We start from the raw sequence: 15,383 nt of genomic DNA on the forward strand, positions 1-15,383 counted from the left end.
ACAGGCGCCCTGACTGACCAGAGGAGGCGCTAGTGCAACGACCAGGACACATACCCACATCCGGCTTCCCACCTGCAGACACAGCCAATTGTGTCAGTAGGGACGCCCGACCAAGCCGGATGTAACACAGGGATTCGAACCGGCAATCCCGGGGTTGGTAGGCAACAGAATAGAACACTATGCTACCCGGATGCCCCTTATCTGAATCTCTCATCACTTCCTTGATGATCTAAGGAGCACTTAAACTAAATGTACTTGACATGACACATTCTTGAGTGTGATATGACTATTCAGTGCTTTATGATGCCTGTTGGGGACGCACAAATTTATCTGTTAACTGTCGACTCTCTTGTATTTCGCTTTGGACTAAAGTATCTACTAAATGACAAAATGTCGACTCCTGAGATGTTAGCGTTGTCTACATTAATATCCAAATATATTCCAATCTAAAATCGTCTGAATGGAGATCATCACTCATCCATTGTGGAGACGGTTTGGGGCTCGTGGCTCGCTGTGCAGGATGTCTACAAACTGGTGCCTTACACCACAAAATGGCTATCGAAAAAGATTATTCAATTTCGGATTCCTCCCATGATGCTTCCACCTGTACACTGACTTGGCTGTCGTCGGCTTCCTCCTGCCTTTCCTGTTCCTCCTCCAGCTCTCCTTCCATTCCCTCAGTATCTTCCACCTGGAACATGCACACACGATCACAGAGAAATCTCACAAAGCTGCAGCCTGGATGGACGCCTCATGAGTGTATACTTATGCACTGTATATTGGTATAAAACATACATGCAGGATTACTAACCGCAGTGCCCCACAGGGCTGTATCGGTCCTCTAGTACTCTTTACTCGAATACAAATGAATGCTTCACTTCTGCACCAAGACATTTAATTATTAAATATTCTCATGATTATATTTTCATCACTCTTTTGGACAGTGACGATGAACCAAACCTATACAAACTCAATGTTTATAGGGTTACAGACCAGTGTGATGAGAACTTTCAAATTGCCAATATTGATCTCAATCATTTCTGGCTTCCCACGTGATGAGTACTGCTATCTGGTGCCGATTCATTATGACAGAAGTTATTTTTGTTCGATTCCCCCCTTTTTCTTCCCAATTGTATCCGGCCAATTACCCCACTCTTCCGAGCCACTCCGGTCGCTGCTTCACCCCCTCTGCCGAGCCAGGGAGGGCTGCAGACTACCACATGCCTCCTCTGATACATGTGGAGTTGCCAGCTGCTTCTTTTCACCTGACAGTGAGGAGTTTTGCCAGGGGGATGTAGCGCGTGGGAGGATCACGCCATTCCCCCCAGTTCCCCCTCCCCCGCGAACAGGCGCCCCAACCGACCAGAGGAGGCGCTACAGCAGCGACCAGGACACACACCCACATCCGTGGGTATGTCTTGGGCATCTGTAGGGACGCCTGACCAAGCCGGAGCTAACACGGGGATTCGAACCGATGATCCCCGTGCTGGCAGGCAACGGAATAGACCGCTACGCTACCCGGATGCCCCATTATGACAGAATTAAGCAGGTCTCACCTCTGGGAATTTATGCAGATTCCACTCTATCCTAGACTATGCAAGGGGATTATGTCTAACAGAGGTCTAACAATTTTCTAAGGCCATTTGGAATAAGCAGGTAGATTTCATCAATATTCTACAGCTCTGAACCATGGAATAACTACCTTGAATATTAACATTTAAGAATATCTAAAATCAAAGATATTCAGGCCTCTCAAAGTGTATTTTAAGAGTATGGGGGCGCTGTTGGGGGAGATAGTCCAATGGGAGCACTGCTGAGGCTTTCAAATACAATGGGTATTAAGAAGTCCCTCAAATTACATGCATAACATTTAACAATTCTTTTAACCCAGAGTCCATTCACATGCCTAAAAGGGTTTTATGCCTTTGACTTCTGTAATGATATGGGGCCTTAACTCTCTGTATGTTAATTGATGTGTATCAATGCAGAAAAATGTGAATCTGCAGCTGTGTGGAACTATGCTGTTTCAGATGCGTAACACATTTCTGCATTGCATAATACGGTATCATAAGGGTGTCTGTTAATGTGTGTATACCTGGGGTGCAATTGTTTGTCTTAGTCTTATTTTCTTGGTGGATGGAAGTTGCTCTAAGATTGTGTGTGAACTCTCTGATACACCCTCCTCTTCTTCTCTGCCTCGCTTTGGCCCTGTTGAAACTCCTGTATGCGCACAAAAACACGAGGAAAATTATACATATTAAAAGCTTATACTTCATTTTATGGGGATATGACACACATGACACACTCCAAGTGCAACCAGACCAAACAATTCACAGCTCTGGTGCCATCACCCCCCAGCTTTCCATACAACGCTCACCTGATCCAATCAAAGTGGAGGATGTAGACGGTCTCTCTGTCTCGACACTAGGCCCTGCTTCCTGACTGGCTGCTTGCTGCTGGGTGGGTTGGACAAAGGCGGTGGCCTGCGAGCTCGTTGGCTGAGTCACAGAGGTGGGCGTGTTCACTCGGCTGGGACTGGTGGAGTGCACAGAGCCACTGGCACTGATCAGTACTGGAGGAAGACACGCATACACAAACAGCGACATCATAATCATGTTTGGTTTCCATTAACCAAATCACCGGCGGAAGACAGTAACGAGCAGCGCCACAGTCTAAAGGCAGACGATGAAACTGTCAACCTTAATCTAGCCTACAGTTAAGTCTACCAATATAGTGATCCATGTTTAAGCCATTCATTTCCCATTTGATGCGTTTTTGACTTTCGCATCCAGTTCAAAGTATTTTTGGAGGTCACAAAATAGCCATTCACCTTTAACTCAAAATTTCATTCCAAAATATAGATAAAACAACAAGACAGCATATCTGCATCTTGGTAAGCTACACTATGTTCTTATTTAAGCCACATTGGTCTGTCTTTATACACGGTGTTATACTTTGATAAGTTCTATACTTGAAACAGAAGACCTGCCGCTGCCATCCATGTGAAAAGGATTGTGTGTACTTATATGTGTGCTGCTGCAGATTTAAACCCATTATGGCACAAAAGCTAGCTGGCATGAATGTCGGTGACAGCTACATTACATTTCAAATGAGTAACCAGTTCCTTGTCACTTGTTTGAGTTTTGACTCTGCTCAGTGAGATAGCATGTATGCAATGGTGTTCAGGAGTATGAAGGGGGGTCGTTTTGCCTTCAGCTATGGGGGCAAAAACAGCAAAGTGTATATTGAAAAAGAAGGCTTTCTTTTTCACTTTTTAAACCTCCTCTTCACACCCCCATTCTTCTGTCTTTATTACCCTCTTGGTTGTCCGTTTGAGTAGTTGGCATCACTGTGGCCGTAGGGGTCGGCATGGAGACAGTTGCTGGAGTGACCATGGGACGGATGCTGGCGCGGGGCGTGGCCTTGTTACCAGGAGCGGGGCTTGGCTTGTTGCTAGGAGACGGTGTGCTAGGGGTGGGGCGAATGTTGGCAGTGGGAGGGTCAGATGAGCTGGAGCTGACAGGAAAAAAAAAAAAAGATCACGAAGCCATTTAAGATGCAGTTTCAAGAACAACACAACTTTGCCTCTCCTTCAGACCTGCCATAACCTGCCCTTTTCTTCTGCATTTGACTGCTACGGTGAAGACGTAAAACGTTTTGCGCCGTATAATTTTTTCAACCAAGAAAGTCCTAGCAGACCCCATTAGAAAGAAGATCTACATAAGCCTTCATGATACAGATATTCATGGATTAAGAACTGTTTTAAACTTGGCAATTGAAAGTATCAAAAAGAACATTTGTTTGCATGTAAATCTTCAGGATTCTTAAGATATGGTAAAATTAGACTCTTTTAAATGTTAGAGTGATTATAAACCTCACATTTTATGAGCTGCTGTCTACTTTTGTGTTTAAATTGCCAATATTCAGAATGAAATATGTAATATGAAATATGATCCGCTGTGGCGACCCCTAACGGGAGCAGCCAAAAGTAGTAGTAGTAGTAGAATGAAATATGTAAATAAAAATGCAATATTCACATCCGTCTTTAGTGTGTGTGTGTGTGTGTGTGTGTGTGTGTGTTTTACCTTCCTCTGTCTTGGGCAGGGCTCTTAAGAGGCATCTGTCTCTGCTCTGCTAATCTGGACTGTTCACACACCTACACACGGGAGACCAAGTAGCCTCAGTTTAGACCACCCACTTTTTATCTACATACCTCATCAATCTGAAATTGACACATGTTCAACATTTGTACTATTAGCAGAAGCTGCAATGACCTAAGCTGAACTCCATGGCCATGCTTTCTGTGTGACTGCTTCCTGCTTATGCAATGAATAACCAGACCACCTGAAAGCACCTCTTGACTCTTAAAATGGCCTCAAAACCGTCACTGTGTTTTAGTTATCAGTCTGCCACCTCTGGCTTGGATTATATTTCCATCCATCATCCAAACCGCTTATCCTACACAGGGTCGCAGGGATGCTGGAGCCTGACCCAGCAGTCACTGGGTGGCAAGCAGGGTGACACCCTGGACAGGCCGTCAGTCCATCACAGGGCCGACACATACACACACACACACACATTCACACCTAGGGAAAATTTAGTACAGCTGATTCACCTGACCTACATGTCTTTGGCCGGTGGGAGGAAACTGGAGCACCCGGAGGAAACCCACGCAGACACGGGGAGAACATGCAAACTCCACACAGAGGACGACCCGGCATGACCCCCAAGGTTGGACTACCCCGGGGCTCGAACCCAGGACCTTCCTGCTGTGAGACGACCACGCTAACCACTGCGCCACTATGCCGCCCTGGATTATATTTTGTCCTTTTTATTTTCTAATGGTTTGTAGATTACTTTTCTTTCTGTGGAATGTCTATATTTCTTCTCAATGAAAAGCGCATCTTAAACAAGATAGACGACCAACATGATAATCACCTTGGAGGTGCTCTGCTCCTGGCTCTCCTCCCTCTGGTCAGGGTGTGTTTGCGTCTCTCTCAGCTCCCGTAGCTCCCTGTCCAGTCGGAGCAGTCTTCCTTCGTACTGGGACTTGAGGGCGTTTAATCGTACTTCCAGTTCCTCCTTGCTCTGTTTCAGCTCTTCGTTCTCTTTAGACATCTGCTCCTTGGCACCTGGATTGGCATGTGGGGAAAGATTTCTTTACTACCCTTTAAACCCCTCAGGAAAGTTAATTTGACATTTGCTATCATAAACATGGGCAGTCAAAGGGCATTTGTGAGCGAATTCAACTAAGTTGGACCTTTTTAAGCACTAAGCTGGTTAATTATGTGTATGACTGAGTGTTTAGGTGGTAATAGTGTGTATGAACTAACTGTTCAGTTGGTTGATTTTGGTCTTGGCTCCCAGAAAGGCCTTCTTGGTCTTTTCCTCTTTGTCAGCCATTTGCTGTCTGAGTTGCTCCTCTCTGCTGCAGCGCTCTGACAGCTACAGGACAAAAACAGCAACACCATCTTAACTTGTTTCTTTTCAGGTAACCATGTTCTTCTTTTGCCTTGTTCCCCATTTCTCAGTGGTCGCCACAGTGGATTTTATTGTTTCCACTGGAACCATGCAAGGGCACAGCACCAATGGCGGCCGTTGTTCACCCGGACCTCAAAGCAATTTTATTTGTATAGCCCAATATCACAAATTACAAATTTGCCTCCGGGGGTTTACAGCAACACAACATCCTGTCCTTAGACCCTCGCATCGGATAAGGAACAACTCCCTCAAAAAACCATTTAACAGGGAGAAAAAATAGGAAGAAACCTCAGGGAGAGCAACAGAGGAGGGATCTCTCTCCCAAGATGGACAACGTGCAATGGATGTTGTGTTTACACAATTTACACAAAACAACATTGAAAGAGGATAACAGAATTATAATGGAATTATAATGGCCTCGACTGATCCGGTACAGTCTTGTCAAGCTGCATCATGACTTGGTAAAATTTTATGTCGGATGCCCTTCCTGACACAACCACTAACCCTATGGACAGGGGCACAGTTGGCTGGATGCCACCTCAGTATTCATGGACTTGCACCCATGCCTGTTGCCATTTTCATGTAACCATGAAGCTGAAAAATTCCTTCGACTTTGAAACTTTATTTGGGCATTTCTTTCACTAAACATCACCCAACAACAGTGAGGAAGTTTCTGCTTTCACACACAGAGCCTGTTTGTCTGTTCATTTACACGTTGTTTCATAAATCTTAGACAAAGACAAACCATTGATAGTTTATTGTTAATTATCTAAAATAAGCAGGTGTAAAAAAACAAATCAGTTATCTTTCATTTTTGCCTGGTAGGCCAATGAAAAATTACTAGATCCAAGCAGAATCTTGACTTTGGGCCTTGGTTTACCAACTGAGGAAAAACTCTTCATGTTGAAGCCTGGTATACAAGACTAATAAAATTCAGTGAATTCAGGATTTAGATGGATTATTGATAAATAAGTATTCTAAATACCTCATGTCTAAGTTTAGCCAGTTCCTCCTGCAGCGTCTTGTTAGCATCGCTGTCTGCGCTCGGCTCGCTGGACTGAGACTGGGAACTCTGGCTGGGCTGTGCAGCTCGGCTAGCTTCTTTAGCCTGGTTAGCTTCGACGAGCAGGTCCTGTAGACGGTTGATCTCTGCTTCTCGCTCGCCAAGTGTCTGACAGAGGAGGGGAGGAGGTGGGGGGAGATAGATGACCGATGTGGGAAGGGGGGAGGCAGTTTGGGAAGGAAAAAGGAAAATATTTGATAGAAAAAAATGACAGAAGGTTTGAAGAGAAAGGAATGAATGGAGAGAAGAGGAGCAAGAGAAAGAAAATATGATGAAGACAGGATGAAGGAATTGAGAATAACAGAGGACAGAGAGGAGTGGAGGAAGGATATCATAAAAAAAAAGAGACGGCGGGATTGAAAGAAAAGAAAAAGAGAAGCGATTGAAAAACTTTAAATAGCCTAAATAGGAAAAAGGATGCAGTCACGTGTGTTTGTGTCTTTCTACCTTCTGCAGACTGTCCAGCTGACCTTGCTGCTCAGTCACCTGTTAAACCCAAGGGGGATAGAGACCGATTATTGAAATGTTTAATTGTTGTAACATTAGTTGAAGTTTTCATACAGATGTCACACATACGCATCAGAAGTAGCAGCCAGAAAATCTGAATGAATAACAGGAAAAAGACACTATTTTAAAAGGTGCTTTGTGTAATCAGGGCTCCAGGCAAAAAAAAAAGAAAAGAAATATCAAGGAGCCTATGGCTCCTAAACCCAAAATATTTAGGAGCCAAATCGAAATTTCAGGAGCCAAAATATAATGATGTCATATGCAACATTGTTAAAGGCTTGCCTCACACTGCCTTTTCTTTCCCCTCTGTACTGTCTGCCTTTGTTTGCTCTGCCTTCCATACATATTCTTTACATACACAAGATGTTCAATATACTGCAATCATATAACCATAAATACTTAAATGCCCAGTCTTCTTTTATTTTATTCTTTTAACTTTTTTATTCAGCTATGTACAATTAGTTGTTTCCTGCTTATTCAGGCTCAGAGTCCATATCTCCCACCACCACCATGTCAGTGTCACTTGGCATCAAACAACAACAAAAACAACACAGCTAGCTCCAATGTTGTTGTTGAGTGCAGAAATCTGTGGTGTAGGGGTGCAGTGTATCTTTTAATTTCTTCTCTCAATTAGTAGCATTCAGCAACCTCTATGGATAAATTCCTATATTCTGGAAAGCCAAAATATTACACAAAATACCTTTAGATGACAGCCGAGAGAGATGGGGGGGGGGTTACATCACCTTGCTCTCTAATTGGCTGAGAGTGGTCTTGAGAGCATTGACCTCCTGATTATGGGTCATTTGGGTTTGCTGTTGTTCTTTCTGTTTGGCCAAGTTCTGCTGAAGAGCTTCCTTTGCCTGCTGGAGTTCCCTTTGAATTTGCTGGTTCTGGTTCTGACGGGCCTGGGATTGATTCTGTGCTGATTTTAACTGATTCTGCACCTAGAAAATGACAATTAAGTAGATTAGTTTAGTTCTATTGTATGGGTTCATAGTAAAGAGGACTGGGTAGTACAGGCAGTGACTGGGACTAAGTACAATTCTCATGGTTCTGAGACATTGCAGAGTGGATCAGCCTAGTAGTCAGGGGGTAGTTGTGTTTCAGATATAAATGTAATACCTGTTGGGTGTGGGTCTTTGTTTGCTGGAGTTCTTTCTGATTTTGATTCAACTGGTTCTGATTCTGTTGGAGCTGGGTCTGAATCTGGGACATTTGGGACTGGACCTACAGAACAAACAACATATTACAGAAAAGATAAAGGTGATATTGTACAACCTGGATGACTGAGGTGAATCTTCACAGATAGTTAACAGTCAGTTTAGTTAAAATAAAGTTACTGCTCAATCTCAGAACCCAGAGGCTAGATCATCTAATGACGATTTAGCTCTGGGGACAAAGGCCAATATTTCGGGGATTCCAGCGTAGCTGCTGGCTGCTTGCTTTTGTTTCCTAGGAAGACGTCCTTGTCTGTGCGCCCACCATTGTTTATAGTCAGATTAGCAACTTGAGATGCGAGAATGGAGATGAGAGACGATGTCTACGACCGGATTGTTTCACAAGCAGTTGACAGTTTCTCCACACAACACACAAACATCGATAACTTTTTTTTTTGTTGGTAATATTCCCCCTTTTTCTCCCCAATTGTATCCGGCCAATTACCCCACTCTTCCGAGCTGCCCCGGTCGCTGCTCCACACCGTCTGCTGATCCGGGGAGGGCTGCAGACTACCACATGCCTCCTCTGATACATGTGGAGTCGCCAGCTGCTTCTTTTCACCTGACAGTGAGGAGTTTCACCAGGGGGACGTAGCGCATGGGAGGATCACGCTATTCCCCCCAGTTCCCCCTCCCCCCTGAACAGGCACCCCGACTGATCAGAGGAGGCACTGGTCCAGCGACCAGGACACATACCCACATCCAGCTTCCCACCCGCAGACACGGCCAATTGTGTCTGTAGGGAAGCCCAACCAAGCCGGAGGTAACATGGGGATTCGAACCGGTGAGCCCCGTGTTGGTAGGCAACGGAACAGACTGCTACACTACTTGGACGCCCTCTCAAACATAGATAATTTTTGTAGGTGTGCGTGTGTGTGTGTGTATGTATATATATATATATATATATATATATATATGAGAGAGAGAGAGAGAGAGAGAGAGAGAGAGAGAGAGAGAGAGAGAGAGAGAGAGAGAGAGAGAGAGAGAGAGAGAGAGAGAGCGATGTTAGTTTATTGCTTGACTTTTAGTAGTGTATATTCCTTGCTTAGGGCTTTTGCTACCTAAATCACCTGGGTTATTCTATAGTTTGTTTGCAGTCACGTGATTCTAATGACGCGCGAGATTCAGATGGAGGGCAGGACGTGAAAAGTAGAATGGACGAGATGGAGCTAGTTTAGCCCGAACTGTGCTAGTTTAGACAATGTTATGAGAGAAAAGTATAAACAGAATGTAAGATATGTTGGACATGATCCTTATGTTATGAAGAGTGATTTTTTTTGACAAAGTGGTCACTGCACACACGCGCGTTATCCGACTCCGCTCCTCCCGACCGCAGACGATGGTTCGCAAGCCATTTTTTCCCAGCGTTTTCGGTCCATTTCTTGCATTTCCCCCCCTCATGAACAACAACTTTTGGTAATCAATAAAATCTCCTTGTGGTTTCTCAGTTAATGATGCCAAACATAGGCATTTTGAAAGTTTGTGATAGTGCTTCCTATGTAGAAAATCACTTCCTGCCCTCCATCTGTAGTTCGTGACATCATATGCAAACAACTTATTGTCTAGAACAATTATTTCCAACTCTGGTCTTCAGGTGCCACCAGCAATGTAGGTTTTTTTAATCTGCCAGATAGTCAAATACATTCCCTTGTTGTTCCAGGTTTAAAACCACTCTTATTAGATTGTTATTGGACCTGGCAGAACAGGAAAACCAACAGCGCTGGTGGTTCCCTGAGAACCGCAGTTAAACCTCTGGTCCAGAACCCCCTATTCCCATATGAAACCAACTATCTCCATGATTTTAAATCCTAAAACCATCCCTAATGGTAAGGTGAAATCATGCTAGTCTTTAACTTTAATCCCGAGACAACAGACAGACCTAAATATTCAGTAAGTTAGACTGGCTTGGATAGAGCACCTGTGTCAGCTGGGTCTGATTCTGCGTCAGCTGGGTTTGGACTTCCTGGAGTTGTCCTTTAAGCTGTTGGTTCTCCTTCTGAGCCTCCTCCAAGTCTTTCTGGACCTTCTGGGCCTGAGGAAATAAGTCATCAACAACTAATTTTCCATAGAAGGGTTAAATGGTGTGTAAGAGGGTTATGGCCAGAGCCACATCTTTCAAATGCAAGACCGAAAGTACTGTTTATAAAAACTACAGCCAGGATGACAATCATTCCTGATGCAAAACGATTAAAGAAAAAAAATGTAATCGAGTGGGTATGACAATGAGCAAACACCCTGAGGCTTTTCAGAGGTCAAGCCAGCTCAGCCATTTCTGGGGTTAAAAAAAAAAAGGAAAAAAAAGTGTTTCTCTCAATATGAGCCCACAAAATGAAACTTAACATTCAACTTGCAAAAAACGAATATATATATAAAATAAAAAATATCACAAGTTACCTTCTGCCTATTATAATTTTAATGCTGGAATTCTTTCAATGAGTTAATCAGGTTTTTTTTTTTTTTTTTCCCCCAAAGTCCACGTGGTCTTTTATTGGTTGAATAAGTTTCCCGGTCAAAGGACTCATCCAAGAATCATCCAACTCACCTCCTCCTGTTTTTTCTGTGCCTCTTCTTTAAACTTGGTCATCTCCTGTCGGGTGTTACTGAGCTCTTCCTGAGCCTTTGTCAGCTCCTGCTGGACATCTTTGATTGGCCCTGCCTCGCCTTTTGACTTGGCCATTTCCTCAGCCAGCTGGGAAACAGACATTCACATGATGGCAATCAGGTATTATATGTATGTATTGTTTGCATTTGTTCTTGAAAACATTTCTCCTCAAAACCAGAAAAGACTGATCTAATCACAAAAAGATAGGTCTCAGTATGGATATAGTTTCTTCTCTCCCAACAAGATCAGACAGAAAGACAAACACACTGATACACAGACAACATTTGACAGCAATATAGATGACAACAATGCTGCAGATGTGATTAAGAGCTTTTGATCATGCTTTATGCTTTTCTATAAAACCTAAGGTGCCTTTAACTCGGGTTAATATTTCCCAGTTTTCAGAGCCAAATGATGTGTCAAAGTTTTGAGGCAGGTATAATGTATGCTAGCAATGATAACATGGCAACCTGCTGCTGGTTAGTTAAATGTACTGTATTATTTACCACCTGTGTTTCTTCAGCTCCAAATAGCTGGAAAACTTCCCTGTCATGTATAGCCCACATTACCTAGTGAGCCATAGTACTGAGAATTTCTGAGGACTCTATAAAATTGGTCGCACAGCAAGAAAGCGATGCCTTTCAGTCGCCCATCAATAGTAAGTTACACAGCCAGCTAATCACAAAGAGACTCAGTCTCACCTTGTCATGCTGGACTTTGAGCTCCTCATACTGGGTCTTGTAGCGCCGTCCAATCTTCTTGACCTGGGAAATGGTCCTGTTCTTCTCCAAGATCTCGTTGGTTTTTACCTCCAGATCTTTTCTCCCATTGTCCCTCTCTGAGGTCAGCCTCACCATTAAATCTTTGATCGCTTGCAGTTGCGACTGGGCTGAGTTACAACTGGCGCTGGACCTGTTGAAAGTTTAAAACCAAGACAATCAGTTGAAAGGGGCATCTATTAAAGGCACTTTTATGCATTTTCCCTGGATTCCCATTAATGAAAAATAGGGATGAGTAGCAAAACCCGGTATTAAATGGACACCGGTGCCAAGTTATTAAAGACCGTAGTATTGATAAGCTCCGACATCAACAGATCCAGTATCGGTACCGTGGAAATTAAGAAAATAAATTTCCTATTTATTTAGGCTACAAACCCCAATACCAATGAAGTTGGGACGTTGTGCAAAACGTGAATAAAAACAGAATACAATGATTTGCAAATCCTTTATTCAATTGAATACACTACAAAGACAAGATACTTAATGTTCAAACTGATAAACTTTATTGTTTTTTGCAAATATTCACTCATTTTGAATTTGATGCCTGCAACACGTTCCAAAGAAGCTGGGACAGGGGCAACAAAAGACTGGGAAAGCTGAGGAATGCTCAAAAAACACCTGTTTGGAACATTCCACAGGTGAACAGGTTAATTGGAAACAGGTGAGTGTCATGATTGGGTATAAAAGGAGCATCCCCGAAAGGCTCAGTCGTTCACAAGCAAGGATGGGGCGAGGTTCACCACTTTGTGAACAACTGTATGAGCAAATAGTCCAACAGTTTAGGAACAATGTTTCTCAACGTGCAATTGCAAGGAATTTAGGGATTTCGTCATCTACAGTCCATAATATCATCACAAGATTCAGAGAATCCGGAGAAATCTCTGCATGTAAGCAGCAAGGCTGAAAACCAACACTGAATGCCTGTGACCTTTGATCCCTCAGGCAGCACTGCATTAAAAACCGACATCATTCTGTAAAGGATATGACCACGTGGGCTCAGGAGCACTTGGGAAAACCATCGTCAGTTAACACAGTTCGTCGCTACATCTACAAGTGCAAGTTAAAACTCTACAGTGCAAAGCCAAAGCCAGATATCAACACCACCCAGAAACGCCGCCGGCTTCTCTGGGTCCGAGCTCATCTGAGATGGACTGACGCAAAGTGGAAAAGTGGGCTGTGGTCTGATGAGTCCACATTTCAAATTGTTTCTGGAAATCATGGACGTCGTGTCCTCCGGGCTAAAGAGGAAAAGGACCATCCAGATTGTTATCAATGCAAAGTTCAAAAGCCAGCATCTGTGATGGTATGGGGTGTGTTAGTGCCCATGGCATCATGGGTAACATGCACATCTGTGAAGGCTCCATTAATGCTGAAAGGTACATACAGGTTTTGGAGCAACATACTATGCTGCCATCCAAGCGACGTCTTTTTCAGGGACGTCCCTGCTTATTTCAGCAAGACAATGCCAAGCCCCATTCTGCACGTGTTACACCAGCGTGGCTTCGTAGTAAAAGAGTGTGGGTACTAGACTGGCCTGCCTGCAGTCCAGACCTGTCTCCCATTGAAAATGTGTGGCGCATTATGAAGCACAAAATGCGACAACGGAGACCCCGGACTGTTGAGCAACTGAAGTCGTACATCAAGCAAGAATGGGAAAGAATTCCACCTACAAAGCTTTTTTGGAATGTGTTGCAGGCATCAAATTCAAAATGAGTTAATATTTGCAAAAAAACAATAAAGTTTATCAGTTTGAACATTAGATATCTTGTCTTTGTAGTGTATTCAATTGAATATAGGTCGAAAAGGATTTGCAAATCATTGTATTGTTTTTATTTACGTTTTACACAATGTGTCCCAACTTCATTGGAATTGGGGTTTGTACATAAACGTTATCTTGCACCTTTTATCTCACCAACTCCATTTCTAATTTGCAATAAGATTAAGACATTTGTCTATCATTTATTTTCACCATTCCCAATCCCAAAGAGATCTCTCTCGGAGCCTGTCGTATGTACGAGCCGAGGGGCGGGGCCAGCTGTCTCTGCCTCTCAGACGCACACACGTGAACACACACACAGAGCCTGCTCTTAGTGACAATGGCGGAGAGCGAGCTAAATGGTCAAAAGTCTGGTTATACTTCACAAGAGTCAATGCTGACAATGCTCGTTACCACAAGTGCAACAAGTGTCTTGATGCATGCTCAATAATCCAGGTAAGTAAATCAAAGGAGGTTGAATCAGTTCATCTGGACACAACGTTTATTGACAGATAAGTTTCATCACTCAGCTAAGTGACATCTTCAGTCTCAACTGACTGCAGGTATCCCCACCCCTTGCATATGAAACTGGTCGTTGGTTTCGGTCGTTAGGCAACTGTATTGTTTATAAGGGTGGGACTACCTGAAGTCGGTTGAGACTGAAGATGTCACTTAGTTGAGTGATGAAACGTATCTGTCGATAAACGTTGTATCCAGATGAACCGATTCAACCTTCTTTGAAGTGTAACAAGTCTTTTGCATGTAAGGGCGGAAACACAGGCAATCTTTTGAAACATGTAGTGAAAGTGCACCAAATACAGGAGGAGAAATGCACATTTTTCGACTGCCTAGCTCCTAGTTCATCTCTCGTTGCCCCATCCATCCACCTCAGGTATGCTATGTATGCTAGCAGCCTACAGCCCACACAGCGTTAACTAAATTATATAAACATGGGTTAAGGATTAAAAGTAACACTGTCCAGACACGAGAAAATAAAGCAATGTTAATTCTGTTCTTAATTTGTTTTTTCTCTTAAAAAAAACCCCAACAACAAACAGAACCGATAAGAGTATCGTTAAAGTACTGGATCGATAAGCAGTATCGGTAAGAGTAATGGTACCGTTAAAATCTTGGCAGTGACAAGACCTCTTATAGTGCCATGTGATTTTGATCTGTCTGGACATCTAAAATTCTAGCTAACAGGTTAAGCCAGGGCCTGTACTTCAGTTATACTACCTGGCAAGTTCACTTATCAACTTTGTTGTCTTTTTTTTTTGGGGGATTGTTTTTCCCCTTTTTCTCCCAAAATGGAACCGGCCAATTACCCCACTCTTCCAAGCAGTCCTGGTCACTGCTCCACCCCCTCTGCCAATCCGGGGAGGGCTGCAGACTACCACATGCCTCCTCTGATACATGTGGAGTCGCCAGCTGCTTCTTTTCACCTGACAGTGAGGAGTTTCGCCAGGGGGATGTAGTGCATGGGAGGATCACGCTATTCTCCCCAGTCCCCCCCCCCCCTGAACAGACACCCCAGCTGAACAGAGAAGGCACTAGTGCAGCGACCAGGAGACATACCCACATCCGGCTTCCCACCCACAGACACAGCCAATTGTGTCTGTAGGGACGCCCGACCAAGCCAGAGGTAACACGGGGATTCGATCCGGAGATCCTTGTGTTGGTAGGCACCCGGATGCCCCAACTTTGTTGTCTTTATGGTTACTAGAGTGTAGTGTCTGAGTTAGTTTGTGCATAAGCTGTTTTTCCTGTATACTCTACCTGGCCAGTTCTGTCTTCAGCCTGGCTGTCTCTTCGGCTTGTTGTGTGATGCGTCTCTGCTGAGCTTCTCTCTCATTGTTTAGTTTTTGTCTCTCCTCTACGTCGCTGTCCTTTTGTTGGTTGGTCAGTTGCTGCCGGGTTATACACAAGCAGACAAAAAAGAAAAGAAAAGAGACAGGCTCAATAAAACTGATGCAGTGGG

General features: G+C 43.8%; 1 protein-coding gene across 1 annotated transcript in view; it reads right to left on the reverse strand.

Moving 5' to 3' along the window:
* The window catches only part of LOC130123365 (nucleoprotein TPR-like), a 64,384-nt gene that overhangs the window by 8,745 nt on the left and 40,256 nt on the right, over positions 1-15,383 (reverse strand). The window contains exons 30-44 of the mRNA XM_056292503.1: positions 15,182-15,312; positions 11,572-11,782; positions 10,811-10,957; positions 10,187-10,300; positions 8,174-8,278; positions 7,795-7,995; positions 6,992-7,030; positions 6,467-6,652; positions 5,334-5,445; positions 4,939-5,132; positions 4,086-4,156; positions 3,317-3,516; positions 2,378-2,572; positions 2,096-2,220; positions 617-691 (exon numbers count right to left, since the gene is read on the reverse strand). Of these exons, the coding sequence (XP_056148478.1) occupies positions 617-691; positions 2,096-2,220; positions 2,378-2,572; positions 3,317-3,516; positions 4,086-4,156; positions 4,939-5,132; positions 5,334-5,445; positions 6,467-6,652; positions 6,992-7,030; positions 7,795-7,995; positions 8,174-8,278; positions 10,187-10,300; positions 10,811-10,957; positions 11,572-11,782; positions 15,182-15,312 (2,106 nt within the window). The remainder of the gene's footprint in view (positions 1-616; positions 692-2,095; positions 2,221-2,377; positions 2,573-3,316; positions 3,517-4,085; positions 4,157-4,938; positions 5,133-5,333; positions 5,446-6,466; positions 6,653-6,991; positions 7,031-7,794; positions 7,996-8,173; positions 8,279-10,186; positions 10,301-10,810; positions 10,958-11,571; positions 11,783-15,181; positions 15,313-15,383) is intronic.

Source organism: Lampris incognitus, chromosome 14 (genome assembly GCF_029633865.1).
Source record: "Lampris incognitus isolate fLamInc1 chromosome 14, fLamInc1.hap2, whole genome shotgun sequence".
Lineage (NCBI taxonomy): Eukaryota > Metazoa > Chordata > Actinopteri > Lampriformes > Lampridae > Lampris > Lampris incognitus.